Source organism: Crocodylus porosus, unplaced genomic scaffold, assembly GCF_001723895.1.
Source record: "Crocodylus porosus isolate Cpor-Errol unplaced genomic scaffold, CroPor_comp1, whole genome shotgun sequence".
Lineage (NCBI taxonomy): Eukaryota > Metazoa > Chordata > Crocodylia > Crocodylidae > Crocodylus > Crocodylus porosus.
Window position 1 is genome coordinate 58,390,500 of NW_017728931.1, and position 15,327 is coordinate 58,405,826.

The 15,327-nt window shown below is 43.7% G+C and overlaps 1 protein-coding gene across 3 annotated transcripts in view; it reads left to right on the forward strand.

Moving 5' to 3' along the window:
• The window catches only part of SCYL2 (SCY1 like pseudokinase 2), a 56,425-nt gene that overhangs the window by 10,392 nt on the left and 30,706 nt on the right, over nt 1-15,327 (forward strand). For all 3 annotated transcript variants that reach the window (XM_019545127.1, XM_019545125.1, XM_019545126.1), the window contains exons 2-3: nt 2,334-2,531; nt 10,000-10,157. In XM_019545127.1, coding sequence (XP_019400672.1) covers nt 2,355-2,531; nt 10,000-10,157 — 335 coding nt within the window. In that variant the 5' untranslated portion in view covers nt 2,334-2,354. The remainder of the gene's footprint in view (nt 1-2,333; nt 2,532-9,999; nt 10,158-15,327) is intronic.

Below are 15,327 nucleotides of genomic sequence, written 5' to 3' on the forward strand. Positions count from 1 at the left end.
TTGAGTGTGTGTATATAAATGTCATTGTGTGAATGATATATGAGTTAGTGATCTGTGTATGTGTACTGAGTGTGCGGGTATGGACAACTGATTTTTGTCCAACTTTTGGGGTGTATAGTGTATGGGCTCGAATTGGTGATAGGTATGCATGTGTCTAGGCTAGTTTGGATGTGTATGTGCCTGAGTTGGTAGCGTGTGTGTATGTATCCAGTTGATTTTTGAGCACAGCTGCACACCATGCCCTCCTGTCTAACAGCACAATATTGAGATCCTGAGGGTTGGCCTGGCCCCACAGGGCAACGGTAACAGCTATTTGTAGGGATGTACTTAATTTGCAACAGAAGTGGGGTGTGTGGCAGCTCCTTTAATCTTGCAGGTTCCCCTGCATGCTGCCTCTACCACTGATTGGCCCCACCACTCCCTGCTTGTTCCTGATCAGCAAGGAAGCAAAAACTGTGGTTTATATCTGGCACTGTTTTTGCCTCCATGCCTGTCAGCAGCAAGCAGCGGGGCTGCTGGGGCCCCTTGGCCAATCAGCGGAAGGGAGGCAGAAATGGAAAACTGTGGCTTTCACCTCCTTGCCTATCAGGAGCAAGTGGGAAATGGTGAGCAGTGGGGCTTCTCTACCAATAAGTGGCAAGGGAACTGGCAAGGAGCCACCGCACACCCAATTTCTACTGCAAATTTGTTATGTCCCTAGTTATTTGTAATTTAAAAAAAAAAAAAAAAAAGGGCACCTAATGAAAGTATTCTACAGCTAAAAATGAACTGAATTCTAGATCAAAATCTTCTGTTCTGGCTATGTAGAAGAATTCCCCGTATGTTGATACCCCTTAAGTCATATAAAAAAAAAAGTCCCTCTTTCACATCCCCTGTGGCAACAGATAGATTTGTTAGCACTTATATCAGAATGAAGAGTGTTAGTAACATCAACAGTTCTTGCAGGGAGAGGCTGACTACTGAATTTGGGTCTTGGCAGGTGCTATGAAGGAAAAACCAGTTTTAAAACCATCGTCAGTATAAGTAGATATTTGTTCTGTTAGTGATTAGGCATTCTTAATTAGGCTTTCTCTTACAGATTTATGGCCTATATTATATAAAGTTACCTAAATACATGTCTCATAATGAGGGGTGCACCAGTAGAGATTTTCTTGGCTGATACTGATAGCTGATTATTCACCAGTCATATCGGCTGTTACAATCTGATAACCAATTTACAGGAGCACAGCTGGGCAGCCTGGAGAGCAGCACCCTGCCAGTAAGTCTGTGGAGGGGCAGGGGCATGGGGAGGGCAGATCGAGGCCCCCATGGTGAGCAAAGGAGAGGGGCAGGGACTGGAGCTGGGGGTGCTGTCCAGCTAGGGTGGTAAATGGGACCCTGGGGCTGGGGCTGGGGCAAGGAGCAGGAGAGGCCCGCGGGTGGCTCATCCAGGGGAATCAGTGTCCCAGCTCTTTAAAATGGCAGGGGCAGTCCTTGAACTAAAGCTTGTTCAATGAGCTTTAGTTGAAGCGCTGCTGCCACCATTTTTAAGTAGAGGAACACTTTTAGGAGCAGAGCCAAATGGGGTGAGGGCAGATGTGGGCTGCCTGCTGCAGGCTTAGGGCTTTCTGCCCTGCTACCTTTGTCCTGGGAGCTGTGTACTACTGGCTGTGCCTCTTCCCCTGCCAGTCTGGTGGTGGGAGGTACAACTTGCTGCCCCTACCGCCATTGGGCAGGCAGGGGCTATGCAGCTGGTGCAGGACTTTTGGGGGGAGAAAAAAGACATCAGGGCAGAGAGACCCAAGCCCACAGTAGGCAGCCCGCATTCTCTCTGCACAGAAATCGGGGGGAGGGGGGACACATGCCTTCCCATGCCTCACCTGTCCTGCTCCCTGCCCTGGCCCCGGGGTCCCATTCACTGCCTTGGCCCCCAGCCCCTGCCTTGCTTCCTCCCTCACCATGGGGGCTTCAATTTGTCCCCCTCCCCCCATGCCCTTCCCCTCTACAGACTTACCTGCAGTGTGCTGCTCTCCAAACTGCATGACTATGCTCCTGGCCACGTACATGCAGTGGCTGTGCACATGTATGCGGCATCCAGGGGCCCTGGCCAGAAGGTGTATTTATTGGTATGTTGTCGGCTACTCAGTCCAAAAAAAGCTGATAGCAAATAATGTTAATTTTCCCTTAATTGGTACTGAACCGATATAGCACTGAGATATCCATGCAGCTCTACTCATAACTAGTATGTTCTGGATTTTAATAATCTGCATTAAATTTTTTTTTCAAATTTGAGTATGTTTTTAGGTTAACAGTTCTCTCAGTTTTCTGTAAAGTTTTTTTTCTTCTGTTTTTAGGCAAAGTGTAAAGTTGGAAAAATGGAGTCCATGCTTAATAAATTAAAGAGTACTGTTACAAAGGTAACAGCTGATGTCACCAGTGCAGTTATGGGAAATCCTGTTACCAGGGAATTTGATGTTGGCCGACATATTGCCAGTGGAGGGAATGGGCTTGCTTGGAAGATCTTTGATGGAACTAAAAAGTCAACAAAACAGGTGAGAGATAACTGAAGACCTGTGATTAAAATGTTAATGTTAATCTGTAATGTTAATTCCATTCTGTATGTAGAAGGATTTAAAAAGAATTTACTGTTCTGAAAACTGGTTTTAATACTACTGATACATGGAAAATACTGTTATAGTTGTATATATGTGCATATATTTGCACCTGTGTCTGTATATATGTGCATATATTTGCACTTGTGTATTAAGAGTCTTTATATGTATTTAGCATATTCATGATCTCCCAATATTTTTTGTAACCATTTTTTCCTTTTATTGACTTGAACATTATATACGTTCTATTTTGGCCTTAGAAAGCATTATACTTTTTCACAGATTGTAGTAGAGAAGAAACAGATAGGGATGTGGCTCCTGAAAGTATTTTCTTACCAAACCTCTATCAGTAGAAAGGTTAGCAGAATTTTTAAGGAGATGATAATCTGTGGCAGAACAGTCCTGTCTTCGGTTGTTACTGAACTAGAAGCTCTTCAAATAATAAATTAGTCATTTTTTTATTCTGAAACACTTTCTCACAGCCTTGTTAGAGTTTGTACTTTCTATTATTCAAGTTATGAAGAAAGATTTCAAAATAATAAAAACTTAATGAGGTTACAACTAAAATAACCCAGAAGGAAAGTAGGACAAAGAGGCTTAGTAACTTTTTGAAAGAATGGAAGTAAAATTTCTTCTGGAAAAAGAACAGATTAGTTTTGGAATGCTAACTATTGTTTTAATGGAAGAGAATGTTCTACTTCGTGTTCCAGAAAAATTTCAGTAAAGTATCGTATATGCTATGCCTGTATTCATTATTGCAGGGGTGGCAAATATTTGGGCCCAAGGGCCACATAGGGAGCTTTGGTGATCTGTCATGGGCCAGGTTAGCATCCTGCCTCCCCAACCCTGCCTAACAGCTTACCAAAACTCCCTATGTGGCCCAGGGCGGGCCAGGGGGGTGGGGCTAGGGTCATGGGGCCGTAACAGTACTGGGCCAGGGCTGAGCCATGATCCACTGCCTGCGTGCCCCTGTGTTGGGCGCTGGCTCTGTGGGCAGGGATGTGTAGGGAGCAGATCACAAATCTTCCTCTGGCCCTGGCCCTGTGCTGTCACTGCCCAGTGACCCTGGGGTCTCCATGGAGACACCTGGACCCACGCAAGCGGGGCTCACAGCTGGGGGAATAGGATAGGGTTGCAGATATGGAGGGTTGGGTCCTAGCCTGGTATCTTGGGGCAGAGGTGTGGGGCTGGGCCTGGGGCAAAGCTGTGATCCACTGCATACCCCTGCCCACAGAAACTGTACCCGTTGCAGGGCTTTGTGAGGAGCAGATCACAGCTCTGCCTTAGGCCCTGTGCAGTCAGTGCCCCATGATCCTGGCCAGTGATCCTGCCCCTGCTCACCTGTCCTGTTCCTGAACACTGCTGCTTACTTGCCCAGAGCCCCATCCCATCCACCTGGCTGTGTGCCCTGCCTGCCTGGGTCCCACCCCTGGTGCTGGGTGTGGGGCAGATGGACCCAGGTTACTGGGTAGCAGGGCTTGGTCCAGCAGCAGTTGCAGCCAGAAAGAGCCACTGCTGCTGGGAAGCGAGTCTAGCCACCATGCTGCTATAGCCTTGCTGTGTGCCCAGGGGTGGTGGGAGCAGCCAAACAAGCCATGGCCTGGGCTGCCCCCCATGCCTGGGCCAGTTGGGACCAGGGGGCCCACTGCGGGCTGGAGAAAATCCCTTGGTGACTTATTTTGCCCACTACTGAATTATTTGGATAGAATAGCTTGATAAACTCTATCTATTACACAAAGAAAACCTCTGCATTAAAAGAACCTTAGGATTACAGAGTCAGGCACTCAGGTTAGGAAGTGCCAACATTAAAACTGTCCATGCAGTCTTAATTTGATTCTCCTGGGAGTATGCATAACAATACAGATATGTGACATGATTACATACTATTTTTGTGCAAAATGGTTGGTTCTGTTAATAAGAAGCTATTTGATCATTTGTTTTCTTATTGTTATATTTATAGTTCTAGGCCTTGTTTATTGCATGATATTCAAAACCTCCTAAGATGGAATGATTAATTTCCTCATGGAGTCTTTGGTGATGCTTATCACAATAGTATTTGATCACTTGACAGACTGTAATGAACTATTTTCACAACATCCCTGGATGATGAAGGGGTGTGATTCTCTGCATTAACAGATGGTTAGCTGAGTTATGGACACAGTGAGGTCAAAACTAATCATTAATTTTGGGTACCCATTTTAAGACATCTGTGGCCTTGTATTCTTTTCAGATCAGTGAGTATTTTATATCTTCAGAGGACATTGACTTTTGCTGCAGCTGAAAGCACCCGGTACACTTGCAAATCCAGCCTTGGAGTCTTGAGTTAGGTTACCAAAGAGTAATAAACACATAATTAGGAAACCTCTATGAAAAACTGATTTAATATTCTGCCTGCCATAATATGTGAGCTCTGTGGCAGAAGCAGGGAAAAATCTGTTTCTTCAGAGTAGCATTCAGTCTGAGACCATAATTTGTATAAGGTATTTGTATAAGGTTTTTCTTACAAACTAACAGCAATTTCAAAATAAAACAATTTTGTGTAGAGTAATCATTTACTAGCCCACATCATAGGCATTCCAGCAAGTCAGAAAATATTTGACACTATCGTAACAGAAGTGTTTTGGTTCCTGTGACAGCCACCCTTCTGCCCATGAAAAGCCTCCTTCAAGGGCCCAAACAAGGGGATTCATATTTTGGTATTGTCCTTCATTCAACATGCTCTCTGGTTTCTGCAACCAGTGTAAATGGGTCCTATGGACAGCAGTCATCTTCACCATGCCATCCTAATTCATGCCCAGAAATGATCCATTTTGTGCCCTAAATAAGGCAGGTATCTTGTGGAAAAATAGCATGGGGTCCTGAAATCAAACATGGTATCATAATACGTGGGCTGAAGAAGGCTAAATTAGGTTACACAGGCAAGTTTCATTCTGGTGTTCTCTAACTAAATCATTGACTTTACCCTAATGTTCTTTTGCCTCTCTTTGTTTATATTCTTTTAACATGAGTGGGAGTGTGTATATGTGGTTTCCTAGGCTTTTAAAAAGCAAGTTTAAAAAAAGGACGCTTTGATGTGCTACACCATGATAAGGCTTATTATCATATGGCAGTGGTCTGGAAGAGTAATAGCTAGCAGTACTAGCAAGTTTTACCCTCTTATGTGGATCATTCTTAGAGGAGGTTGGGATTCTTTGCAAACATATATAACAGCTACTTGTTGACATCAAAGGAATAGTGAAGGTCGAGGGAATTTTGGGTTCCGTTTAGAGGTGCACTGTTACATTGGTCTGATATTGGATCAGTACCGATATAAAGGAAATTGGCTGTATTGGAAATTGGCCCAATGCAGCCGATAAATGCACGCACACAGTCACAGTGCAACACTTGGGTAGTGAGGAGTAGAGCTGTGTGCAGCTGGTAAGTTTGTTGGGGAGGGAGGAGGGAAGGGGCATGGGATGGGGGGCAGAGCAACACCTCCCTCAGTGAGCGAGGGGGACAGGGGCAGGCACTGCCTGGGGGCAGGGGAGATTAGGATTAGGGTTGGGGAGGGGCTCCTGCTGCTGCTTGCAGTCTGGCAGGGCATAGGGGCGGTGCCTCTGGATCTGTGTGGGAGAGGGCAGGCAGGCTGCAGCTGGGGCTGTGCCAGGCTCTTCTCGGCAGGGAGTGGGCTCAGGGCAGGGACTACAGAGGGGTTTGCAGCCACCCCATATTTCACCATTGCCATGTGCCTGGCAAACTCTGATTCAACACCTCTCCTCCACTCATGCACTGGGCAGAGCCAGGGCTGTGCTGGGTGCATGGCGGTGCTGGGAGTGGGGCTATGGTGAAATCTGAGGTGGCTACAGCCCCCTCTGTAGCTCCCACTGAGAAGAGGCTGGTGCAGCCTTGTCTCCATCCCACAGCTGCAGCCTGCCCATCCCTGCAGATCTAGATGGTGGGTCACATAAGTAGTGCAGGCCAGATCAACTGCACAGCATTGGTCTATGGGCCTGATCCAGCACATGGGGCCATGTCATCTGACAATAGGTTTTGAAAATTTGGTAATGGGGGATTGGTGGCATGGCAGTATTAATTGCCAGTGCTCCACTGCCACCAAATTTCTGGGCCTCTGGGAAGACCTGAGGGCCAAATGTCATGGCTTCACAGGCTGCAAGTTGAGCACCTCTGGTATAGAATAAACACATTGTTTCTTTTTTGCACTAAGCTAAGGGTCTTCTTGAAAGGGCAGAAGCAATACAGTGTGTTCTCGTTCTTTTTGAAACTTAACAAGACTAATAATATGAAAAGAAGAATCGAAAATGTAGTTTAGTTTCTTACTTGAATATGCTTTCTCAAAATGAGTCTAAATGAGATGGAAATACCAGTTTCCTCAGTGTAGCCTTTGTACAAGTTTTTGTGAGGCTTGTCAGTCATAATCTACAGAAGAAAAAAGAAAGAGAAAAGCAAGCTAACTTTCAATTACAGCATCAGCATTTGAACCAGGGGTTTTTTTGGGTGCATATGGCATACAAACCTAAAATTGTTCTGCCTTCAGATCACCTATGGATTTAAAGTAATAAATTGATGCAAGGAGAAAAGTGTGTTCTAGGTGCCTATGCTTTGCAAAATGTTTTTGTCTAACAGGTTTTTCTATTAGAATAGCTGTACTATTTTGATTTTTGTATCCTGAGTATTACCCCAGTGGCCCAGTGAATCGAGTAAAGTGCTTCATTTTAGATTAATATCAAATTTAGCACATTACTATTCTTCCCACATAAGCAAAGTGATGTGCAATATGTGGTTAATGTAGCCGTTAACCACTTTCAGTATCAGAAGTGTTGTATTAGAGACAAACTCTGAAAGCAAATCACCAGACAGTTTAAACTTTTCTTTTGATTTATATGTCTCTACAATTAGATTACATTTGCATTTTCATCCATAAAATCCATTGTGCCAACAACTGTTGCAAATCTAAAACCCTTATTTAGAACATAAACATGCAAAGTACCTTACTGGGTCAGACCAGTAGTCTATCTAGCCCAGTATCCTGCCTCCAACAGTGACAAGTATTAGATGTTTTAGAGGGAGAACATATGTACACGTTGTGTCTTATATAATCTACCAATGATCATACCCTCTTTGGCGTCAACTGTCATTTGCTGAGGAATGTCAGAACGTAAATCTCTGATGCTTCTGTTTAATAATTATCATTATGTCCTACATGAATTTGTCTAATTCAGCGGGTTTCAACATTTTTAGACTTAAGACACCCTTCAGAAAATGCTGGATCTTTGCTTTCACTCTTTTTACTATGAAAAAGTAATAAAACAATTTTTCTGCTGCAACAAACTCAGAAAAACCATAACATGTCAAGAATGTTTTTGATACTATGGATTTCTTTTTGAAATCCCTGGATTTATCTTGTGAATCATGCATAGGCATTTGCACATATAACAGTGCTAATACTGCATGGTACCCTTGAAATGATATTTGACTCCCTGGTTAAGCTTCACTTTAAATTAGGTCATACTATCTGCCTGTATAATCTTCTGTGTCAACACATTGTACGAGTTAAGTATGTGCTATGTAAAAAAGTACTTCACTTCCTCTTTGCTTTAAGCCTTTCTCCTGTTAATTACACTGGGTACCCCCTAGTTCTTGTATTCTTGGGTTTGATGAATAACAGTTTCCTACTCACTTTATTCATACTCTTCATACTCTTCATGATTTTAAGATGCATCTTATACTCCTCCCTTAACCTTCTCTTTTTTTAAACCGAAGAGTCCTAGCCTTTTAATTCACTTATGGAACAGCTGCTATACCAGACCCTGATCATTGTTGTTACCTTTCTCACTATTTTCTAATTCCACTATGCAAAGAACTTTTTCCAGCTATCTAGTTGGTCTAATAAATTATATTTTGGTTCATATATATTGTTCCAATTGCTGTTAACATGTGCTATTTGTATCAAGCTGCCTTGCTAAATTTACCTATGATTGAAAACAGCACTTGTCTCATAGTTATGCTAAATGTTATTTGTCTGCCTTGTTCTTGAGCTGAGATGAAGTATTTTGGATACAAACCAATATTTTTAACAAATACAAAGACTCGTCTTATTTCTGTGGTGTTATATAGATATATCTGCATCAATGAAAGGAGCAGACAAAATTCAGTAAAAGTGTTTTATGTATTTGACACTGCTGAGGGGAGATAGGACTTGAAAGCTCAAGTAAATGTATTTCTTTCTTCATTTTGGAGTACATTACAACAGTAGAGGGCCTCCTTGGGAGGCAGAGGGGCGAGGATGGACTGGCACAGCCAGCGCAGCCACTTCTGCTGTGCCCAGGGTCGTTGCTAGCTCCAGCTGTGCACCACCCAGGAGGGGCTGGAACAGGGCCGGTCTCAGCTGCACTGGAGGGCATGGAGCTCCTGGGACCTCTGCACCTGCCCTACCCTGGGTCATCCCTAGGAAGGGCCCGGCACATCCCAGGAGCTCCTCCAGAGGTGCATTGCTGGGGAGCCAAGGGGGGTCATATGGCCCCCCAATCTTTGCACAGGGCAAGGGCAGGCTGCTGCTGCTTTGAAAGTGGCGCAGCTCCATGTATGTCCCGCCACGGGGCAAGTTGGGCACTGAGGCACATCACACCACGCCCACAGCTGCAGCCTGCCCTTGCTCTGTGCAAAGATTGGGGGGCCTTGTGCCCCTCCCCCCCCCCCAGACTAGCTGGCACCCCACCTCTGAAGGAAACACCAGGGTCTTCCTGGGGACAACCCAGGGTGGGGCAGGCACAGGTGTCCCGGGAGCTCTGTCCCCTCCAGCCTAGCAATGCAGCCACTGTTGGCCCTGCTCTGGACCCTTGGTTGCCCACCCCTCCTCTTCCCCCCTGGGGGGTGCAGGGCTGGGGACAATGGAGGGCTGGGGGACAGCGGTTTCACAAGTGCTGCTGGAGCCAGGCAACGACCCCGGGTGCAGGGGAATGGGTGGGTGCAGCAGGGCCTGAGCCTTGGTTCAGCTCTGCTCCGCTTCCTCCCAACCCCTGCCTAGTCCCAGCCCGACTCTCCTCTCCCCCCACCAGCCCTTTCCTTTCCCCCCACAGACTTTTCCTCGTGGGGGACGAGTAAAGAGGCATGCTCATGCATACTTAGCTCCCCCCCTGCAAATGTTCTCACTCCTCTGGGGGGCAGGGCCAAACCCAGTTAGGGTGTGGGGGGGCGGTGTGGAACAGGGCCAGACATTGGGGGGAGGGGAAGTGCAGGGCTGGACATGGGGCTACATCCCTGCCTGCCGCTCCCTACCCCCCACCCCAGTCAGGCAATTTGCTAGTGAATGTATAATGAATTACATCTTGCTTTGCTGAACCATATTTTGTTTAAAAGTTTTATTAGCATTAATTGCTAATAATAACAGAATTTTGTTCCTTATTTTTAGGAAGTTGCTGTATTTGTCTTTGATAAAAAGTTAATAGACAAGTATCAGAAATTTGAAAAGGATCAGATTATTGATTCTTTAAGACGAGGAGTCCAACAGCTAACAAGGCTTCGACACCCTCGACTACTTACTGTCCAACATCCATTAGAAGAATCCAGGTAAATGTTAATGCAATTAAGTTGCACTTAGTATTTTTTTGATAAACTCAAAGCTCTGGGGTATTTGGTGCAGTTAATGCTAATGAAATAAAAGCTTCACTCCCCTGAGAGTTTTAACTTTATCTGCCTCACATTTGAAACTTATGGCAATGTGCTTATTGAATCTTCCACGAGCATGGAAACACGAGCATCTAAACACAGTTACACTGGTGTGAAGAATGGGTGAAATCTAGCCTCTAATAACAGACTCATTTTAAAGTTTCCCAGCGAAAGCACTTTTTTTTCTAGGAAATTTTCACCTGAACCAGCAGATTCGTCAACGTATATTTTTCCTAAATCCATGCTTTTCAAAAAAAGAAATTCAACTTCATACTTAAAATGTTAGGAGGGTTTCAGCATTCAGCATTCTTATGGAAGCCTGGTGAAGTATAGCAAGACTATTTGTAGCTATAGCGGAGAGGATAAAAGGTGAATCTATCTTGTCTTGAACTTTTTGGCTGGAGATCAGACAACGCAAGTTTTTGTTATGAAGGGAAAATTTATGGACAGTTACTCAAAGGCGAAAGTAACTAACTTATCTGTATGGTAAATGGAATTCTTCACACTGCGTTGTTTCATGTTCATATTCCTGTTTAAGTCTTTCCTTTGGATTCTGAGATGGAGAAGGAAGTGATTGGCTTACTCCACTATTACTTTCTTGGTATTGGACATTGGGACACTTGGAGTGCTGGCACAGCTGCAATGAAAAGTGCTGGCCACACAACTCTCATCTGAAGTGTATGGGCACTTGTGTACCATAAGTGGAACGTGTGCGCACAACTTATCTTTTACTCCAGTTACCAAGGAAGTAGATTCCTTTTCTCTCAAGGTAAAATCCATATTGAAAAGTTAAGGTAGGCCGTGTTCTGGGTCCATTTCTGTTGTCAGTGTCACTCTTAAGAAATAATGAACATGAATTCTGTCTTAGGGTTCCAAAGCACTTAAATATCAATCAGTGATCTGTTCATTGTTATCTTTTGCAAAGCATGTGGATTTTTTTTTTTGGGCACCTGTTTTTTGTCATGCTCTTCTTGGAACACTGCCCAGAATACAATTTTATCATGATACTGTTTGAAGAGCAGTTGAAGAACATACACTATGTGGGTGATTTTAATTATTAGGATATTCATTAAAACAAAACCTTGATTTTTCTAGGTCCTAAAGTCACTGGAATGAAGGCTGAAACTGGTAACTGCCAAAATTATCCATTAATTATTATGCCTTTTTATTTATTTTTGGCTTTTGCTTTTTTAACATTCATAAATAATGCTAGGCTTTTCCATCCTTCCCAGTCATTGTCTATTATCTTTGCCTGAAATATAGCAGGAATTCTAGACTCTAAGCTAAAATTAATGTAGGTATAAAACAAGGAATGACTGTCATCCTCTGTTCTGGTATTAGTGTTGGATAATACAAAGTTGATTTTCTGAAAAGAGAAAGTTTGTAGTTCCAAAGAAAGGGTATCAGCAGCCCATACATCTGTTAGACTGGAAGCCTGAATAAAACTGAAATTGAGCACCTTCAATTGGGTTTACTGACATTTGCCAATTGTAGTTTTAAGATATTTAGTCCTTCATGGAGGCAGTGGTAGATAGAACCAAAGTTATGGCTTATTCTTTAAGTGAGAAGCTAAAAGCTTGTATACCTTACTGGTTTTACTCTTGTATTCTTATTTTATTTCAAAGAACAATCTCATATTCTGAGAACTGTGTACCTCTCTAGATCTAATGAAAATTTAGACTTCACTTTTCTTTCTTGCCTAAGACTTTTGTACTCCAGTAAAATATTCTTACTGTTGTCTTTAAGTTTCAGTTTTCCTTGTTCATATTGCTGTTATGTTCTCATGTGGAATTTTCAGGTTCATTCCTACAGCGGGCATGTGAACTACTTAAGGCTTTTTCCTGTAGATTTCAGAGCATTTCATATTTAAGTTGCAAAGACTTGTGTATCCTTTACATCATGCAGCTGAATTGTAACAATGTGGATCCTATAAATGGTTTAACACAGGAAGAGCCAAGCTTGAGCAGCAGTGTATAGAACTAAAATTCATTTAGAGTGCTATGTGGAGGAGAAAGGAACAGTCATTAGGATCTGTTTAGTAAGAGAGATGAGAAAAGGGAACAGAAGAATCATTTTTATTGTTGTCAGAGAGGTAACATCACAACACGTTAAATGGACAGAAGTGTTATAACACTATATGAGAGAAAGGAAACCACAAAGAGAGGAAGTGAGGGTATCTCAAGGAATGAAGAAAGCAGGTAAGGAAGGCATGATTATGCTTGCAACTCTATGATGTTACTTTGAATGTTTCAAGCACCTAAGTAGTACCTGCTTCTACAATAAGAAATTCATGTGTGCTTCATAGACCCGTGCCTGAGAGAAATTAAAGTAAAGGCACAGTGGGATTTGGTTCAGGAGGAAGAAGACAGCAAAGCAGAATACACTGGGTGAAGGTGAAAGATGCACCACTGACATAATGGTGGGGATTTTATTATAGGCCACCAAATCAGGAAGAGGATGTGGATGAGGCATTCTTCAAAGAAATGGCAAATCTATCCAAAAGCTATGCGATGGTATTGATTGGAGACTTCAGCTTTCCAGACACCTGCTGGAAGAATAACATAGCCAAACAAATTCTCAGACTGGTTCCTCACTTGTGTGGGGGACAACTTTCTGTTCCAGAAGGTGGAGGATACAACTGGGAGCTCATCCATCTTGGATCTTGTCCTGACCAGCAGGGAAGAATTGGTGCAGGGTGTGAAGGTGATGGATGACTTGGGAAGAGGGAATCGCAATATAACAAAATCCCAGGTCCTGAGACAGGGAAAGCATGAGGTCAGTAATGTTACGATGCTAGATTTCAAAAAGGCAGATTTCATCTGACTTCAGGGATTATTAGATATTATCCCATGAGAAGACTGACTGAAGGATAAAGGCACACAGGAGGGTTGGGAGCTTCTAAAGGGCACAGTATTGGAAGCCCAAAAAGCTGTCTCAACACAATGGAAATTAAAAGAATGGCAAGAGACCAATGTGGCCTCCCAAGGAGCTTCTAAAATCCTCAGATATAAAGGAAAACATGCAAGCAATGGAAGAATCTGCAGGTCATTAAGGAAATAGGTAGAATCTGGAGGGACAAAATCAGGGAGACAAAGATAAGGAACAACCTGCACCTGGTGAGGGAGGTTAAGGACATGAAGAAGAGGTTTGATAAGTATGTTGTCCAGAAAAGGACCAAGGAACCTGTGGGTCCTGTGTTAACAAGCCAGGGAGAAACTCCTGACAGAGATGCAAAGAAGGCAGAGATACTCAACAGCTACCTTGCCTTAGTCTTCACAACAACAAAAAAAGCTGCAGCCAGACATCAATATGGATTACCTGGCTAAGGTAGGTGGGAAGCTGAGGGAGGAGATAATGAGAGGCACTTGGCTTTTGATGACTGAATGAATTCAAGTCAGCAGAACCTGATGAACTTTATACCAGGGTCTGAAGGAACTGGCAAAGGAGATCTTGGAGCCCTTGGCAAGGATCTTCATGAAGTCAGGGGAGATGGGTAAGGTACCAGAGGACTAGAAAAGGGCCAACACAGAGCCCCTTTTAAAGACAAAAAAGGAGGCCCTGGGGCACTACAGACCAGTTAGGCTCACCTTAGTACCTGGGAAGTTACTGGAACATATTCTAAGGAAAGCCGTTTGTAAGCATCTGGAGGAGGAAAGACTGATCACAAACAGTGAACATGGATTTATGAAAAACAAATGTTAAACAAACTTGATTTCATTCTTTGACAAAGTGACTACTTGGGTAGATGATAGGACTGTTGTGGATATAGTGTATTTGAGCTTCAAGGCTTTTAACAAGGTCCCACACAACCTTCTCATAAACAAGTTGGAGAAACACGGGCTGGACAAACTACTATAAAGTGGATAGAGCATTAGCTCAATAGCAAAAAGCAAAGCAAAGTGACAGGTCCATATCAGAATGGTTGATGGATTTGTGTGGAATTCCCCTGGGCCTAGTGCTGTTCAGCATGCTTATTAATGACTTGGGTGCTGGCATAGAAAACTTCCTTAGCAAGTTTGCAGACTACATGAAAGTGGGAAGGGTTGCGAGCATGTTGGAGGATCTGAGTGCGGTTCAGAAGGATCTTGACAGATTGGAAAGCTGGGCTAGAGCTAACAGGATGAAGTTCAATGAGGACAAATGCAAGGTGCTACACCTTGAGAAAAATAGTCAAAAACACAAATATAAAATGGGTGACACCTGGCTGAACGGCAGCACAGTGGAAAAAGATTTGGGAGTCTTGGTAGACCACAGACTCACTATAAGTCTGCAGTGTGATGCAACCACACAAAAGATTAATGTGGTTTTGGACTGCAGTCAATGCTCCTATAAGCATTAGGTGTAAGACATGGGAGTTAATAGTGCCTCCTATACTGCTTAGACTTTACCTGGAGTATTGTGTGTGGTTCTGGACTCCACATTTTAAAAAGGATGTGGAAAAGTTAGGGTCCACAGGTGGGCAACAAAGATGATCAAGGGCTTGGAAATCAAGGTATGTGAGGAGAGGCTCTAGGCATGTACAGCTTGCAGGAAAGGTGCTTAAGAGGGGACATGATAGCAGTCTTCAAATACTTGACAGATTGCCATAAAGCGGAGGGAAAGCACGTTTTTTCTCTTGCTGCAGAGATTAGGACATGGACCAGTGGCTTGAAGTTGCAGCAAAGTACATTTTGATTGCATATCAGGAAAAAGTTCTTCACTATTAGAATAGTGACACAGGGGAATAGACTGCCTAGGGGTGTAGGGTGTAGGGGTGTAGGTTGTAGCAGTGTTGTGGCAGACAAGCTTTTTTGGGTAAATCTGATATCTTTTATTAAACCAACTAAATAGTTGGAAGATTTTATCTTAGCAAGCTTTCAGATTTAAAAACCTTCCATCAGGCTGAGGAAGCATCTGTCGTTGAGGAAGCACACACCAACTGCAGATGCTTCCTCAGCCTGACAAGAGTTAAGCAAGGAAGAGCCTGGTGCTGCCCCAGCCCACCCCACCTCCTGCCTGTGGCCCACTCCTTCCCTCACCACCAGGGTCTCAATCTGCCTCCCCCACCCCTTCCCCCACAGATTTACATGTT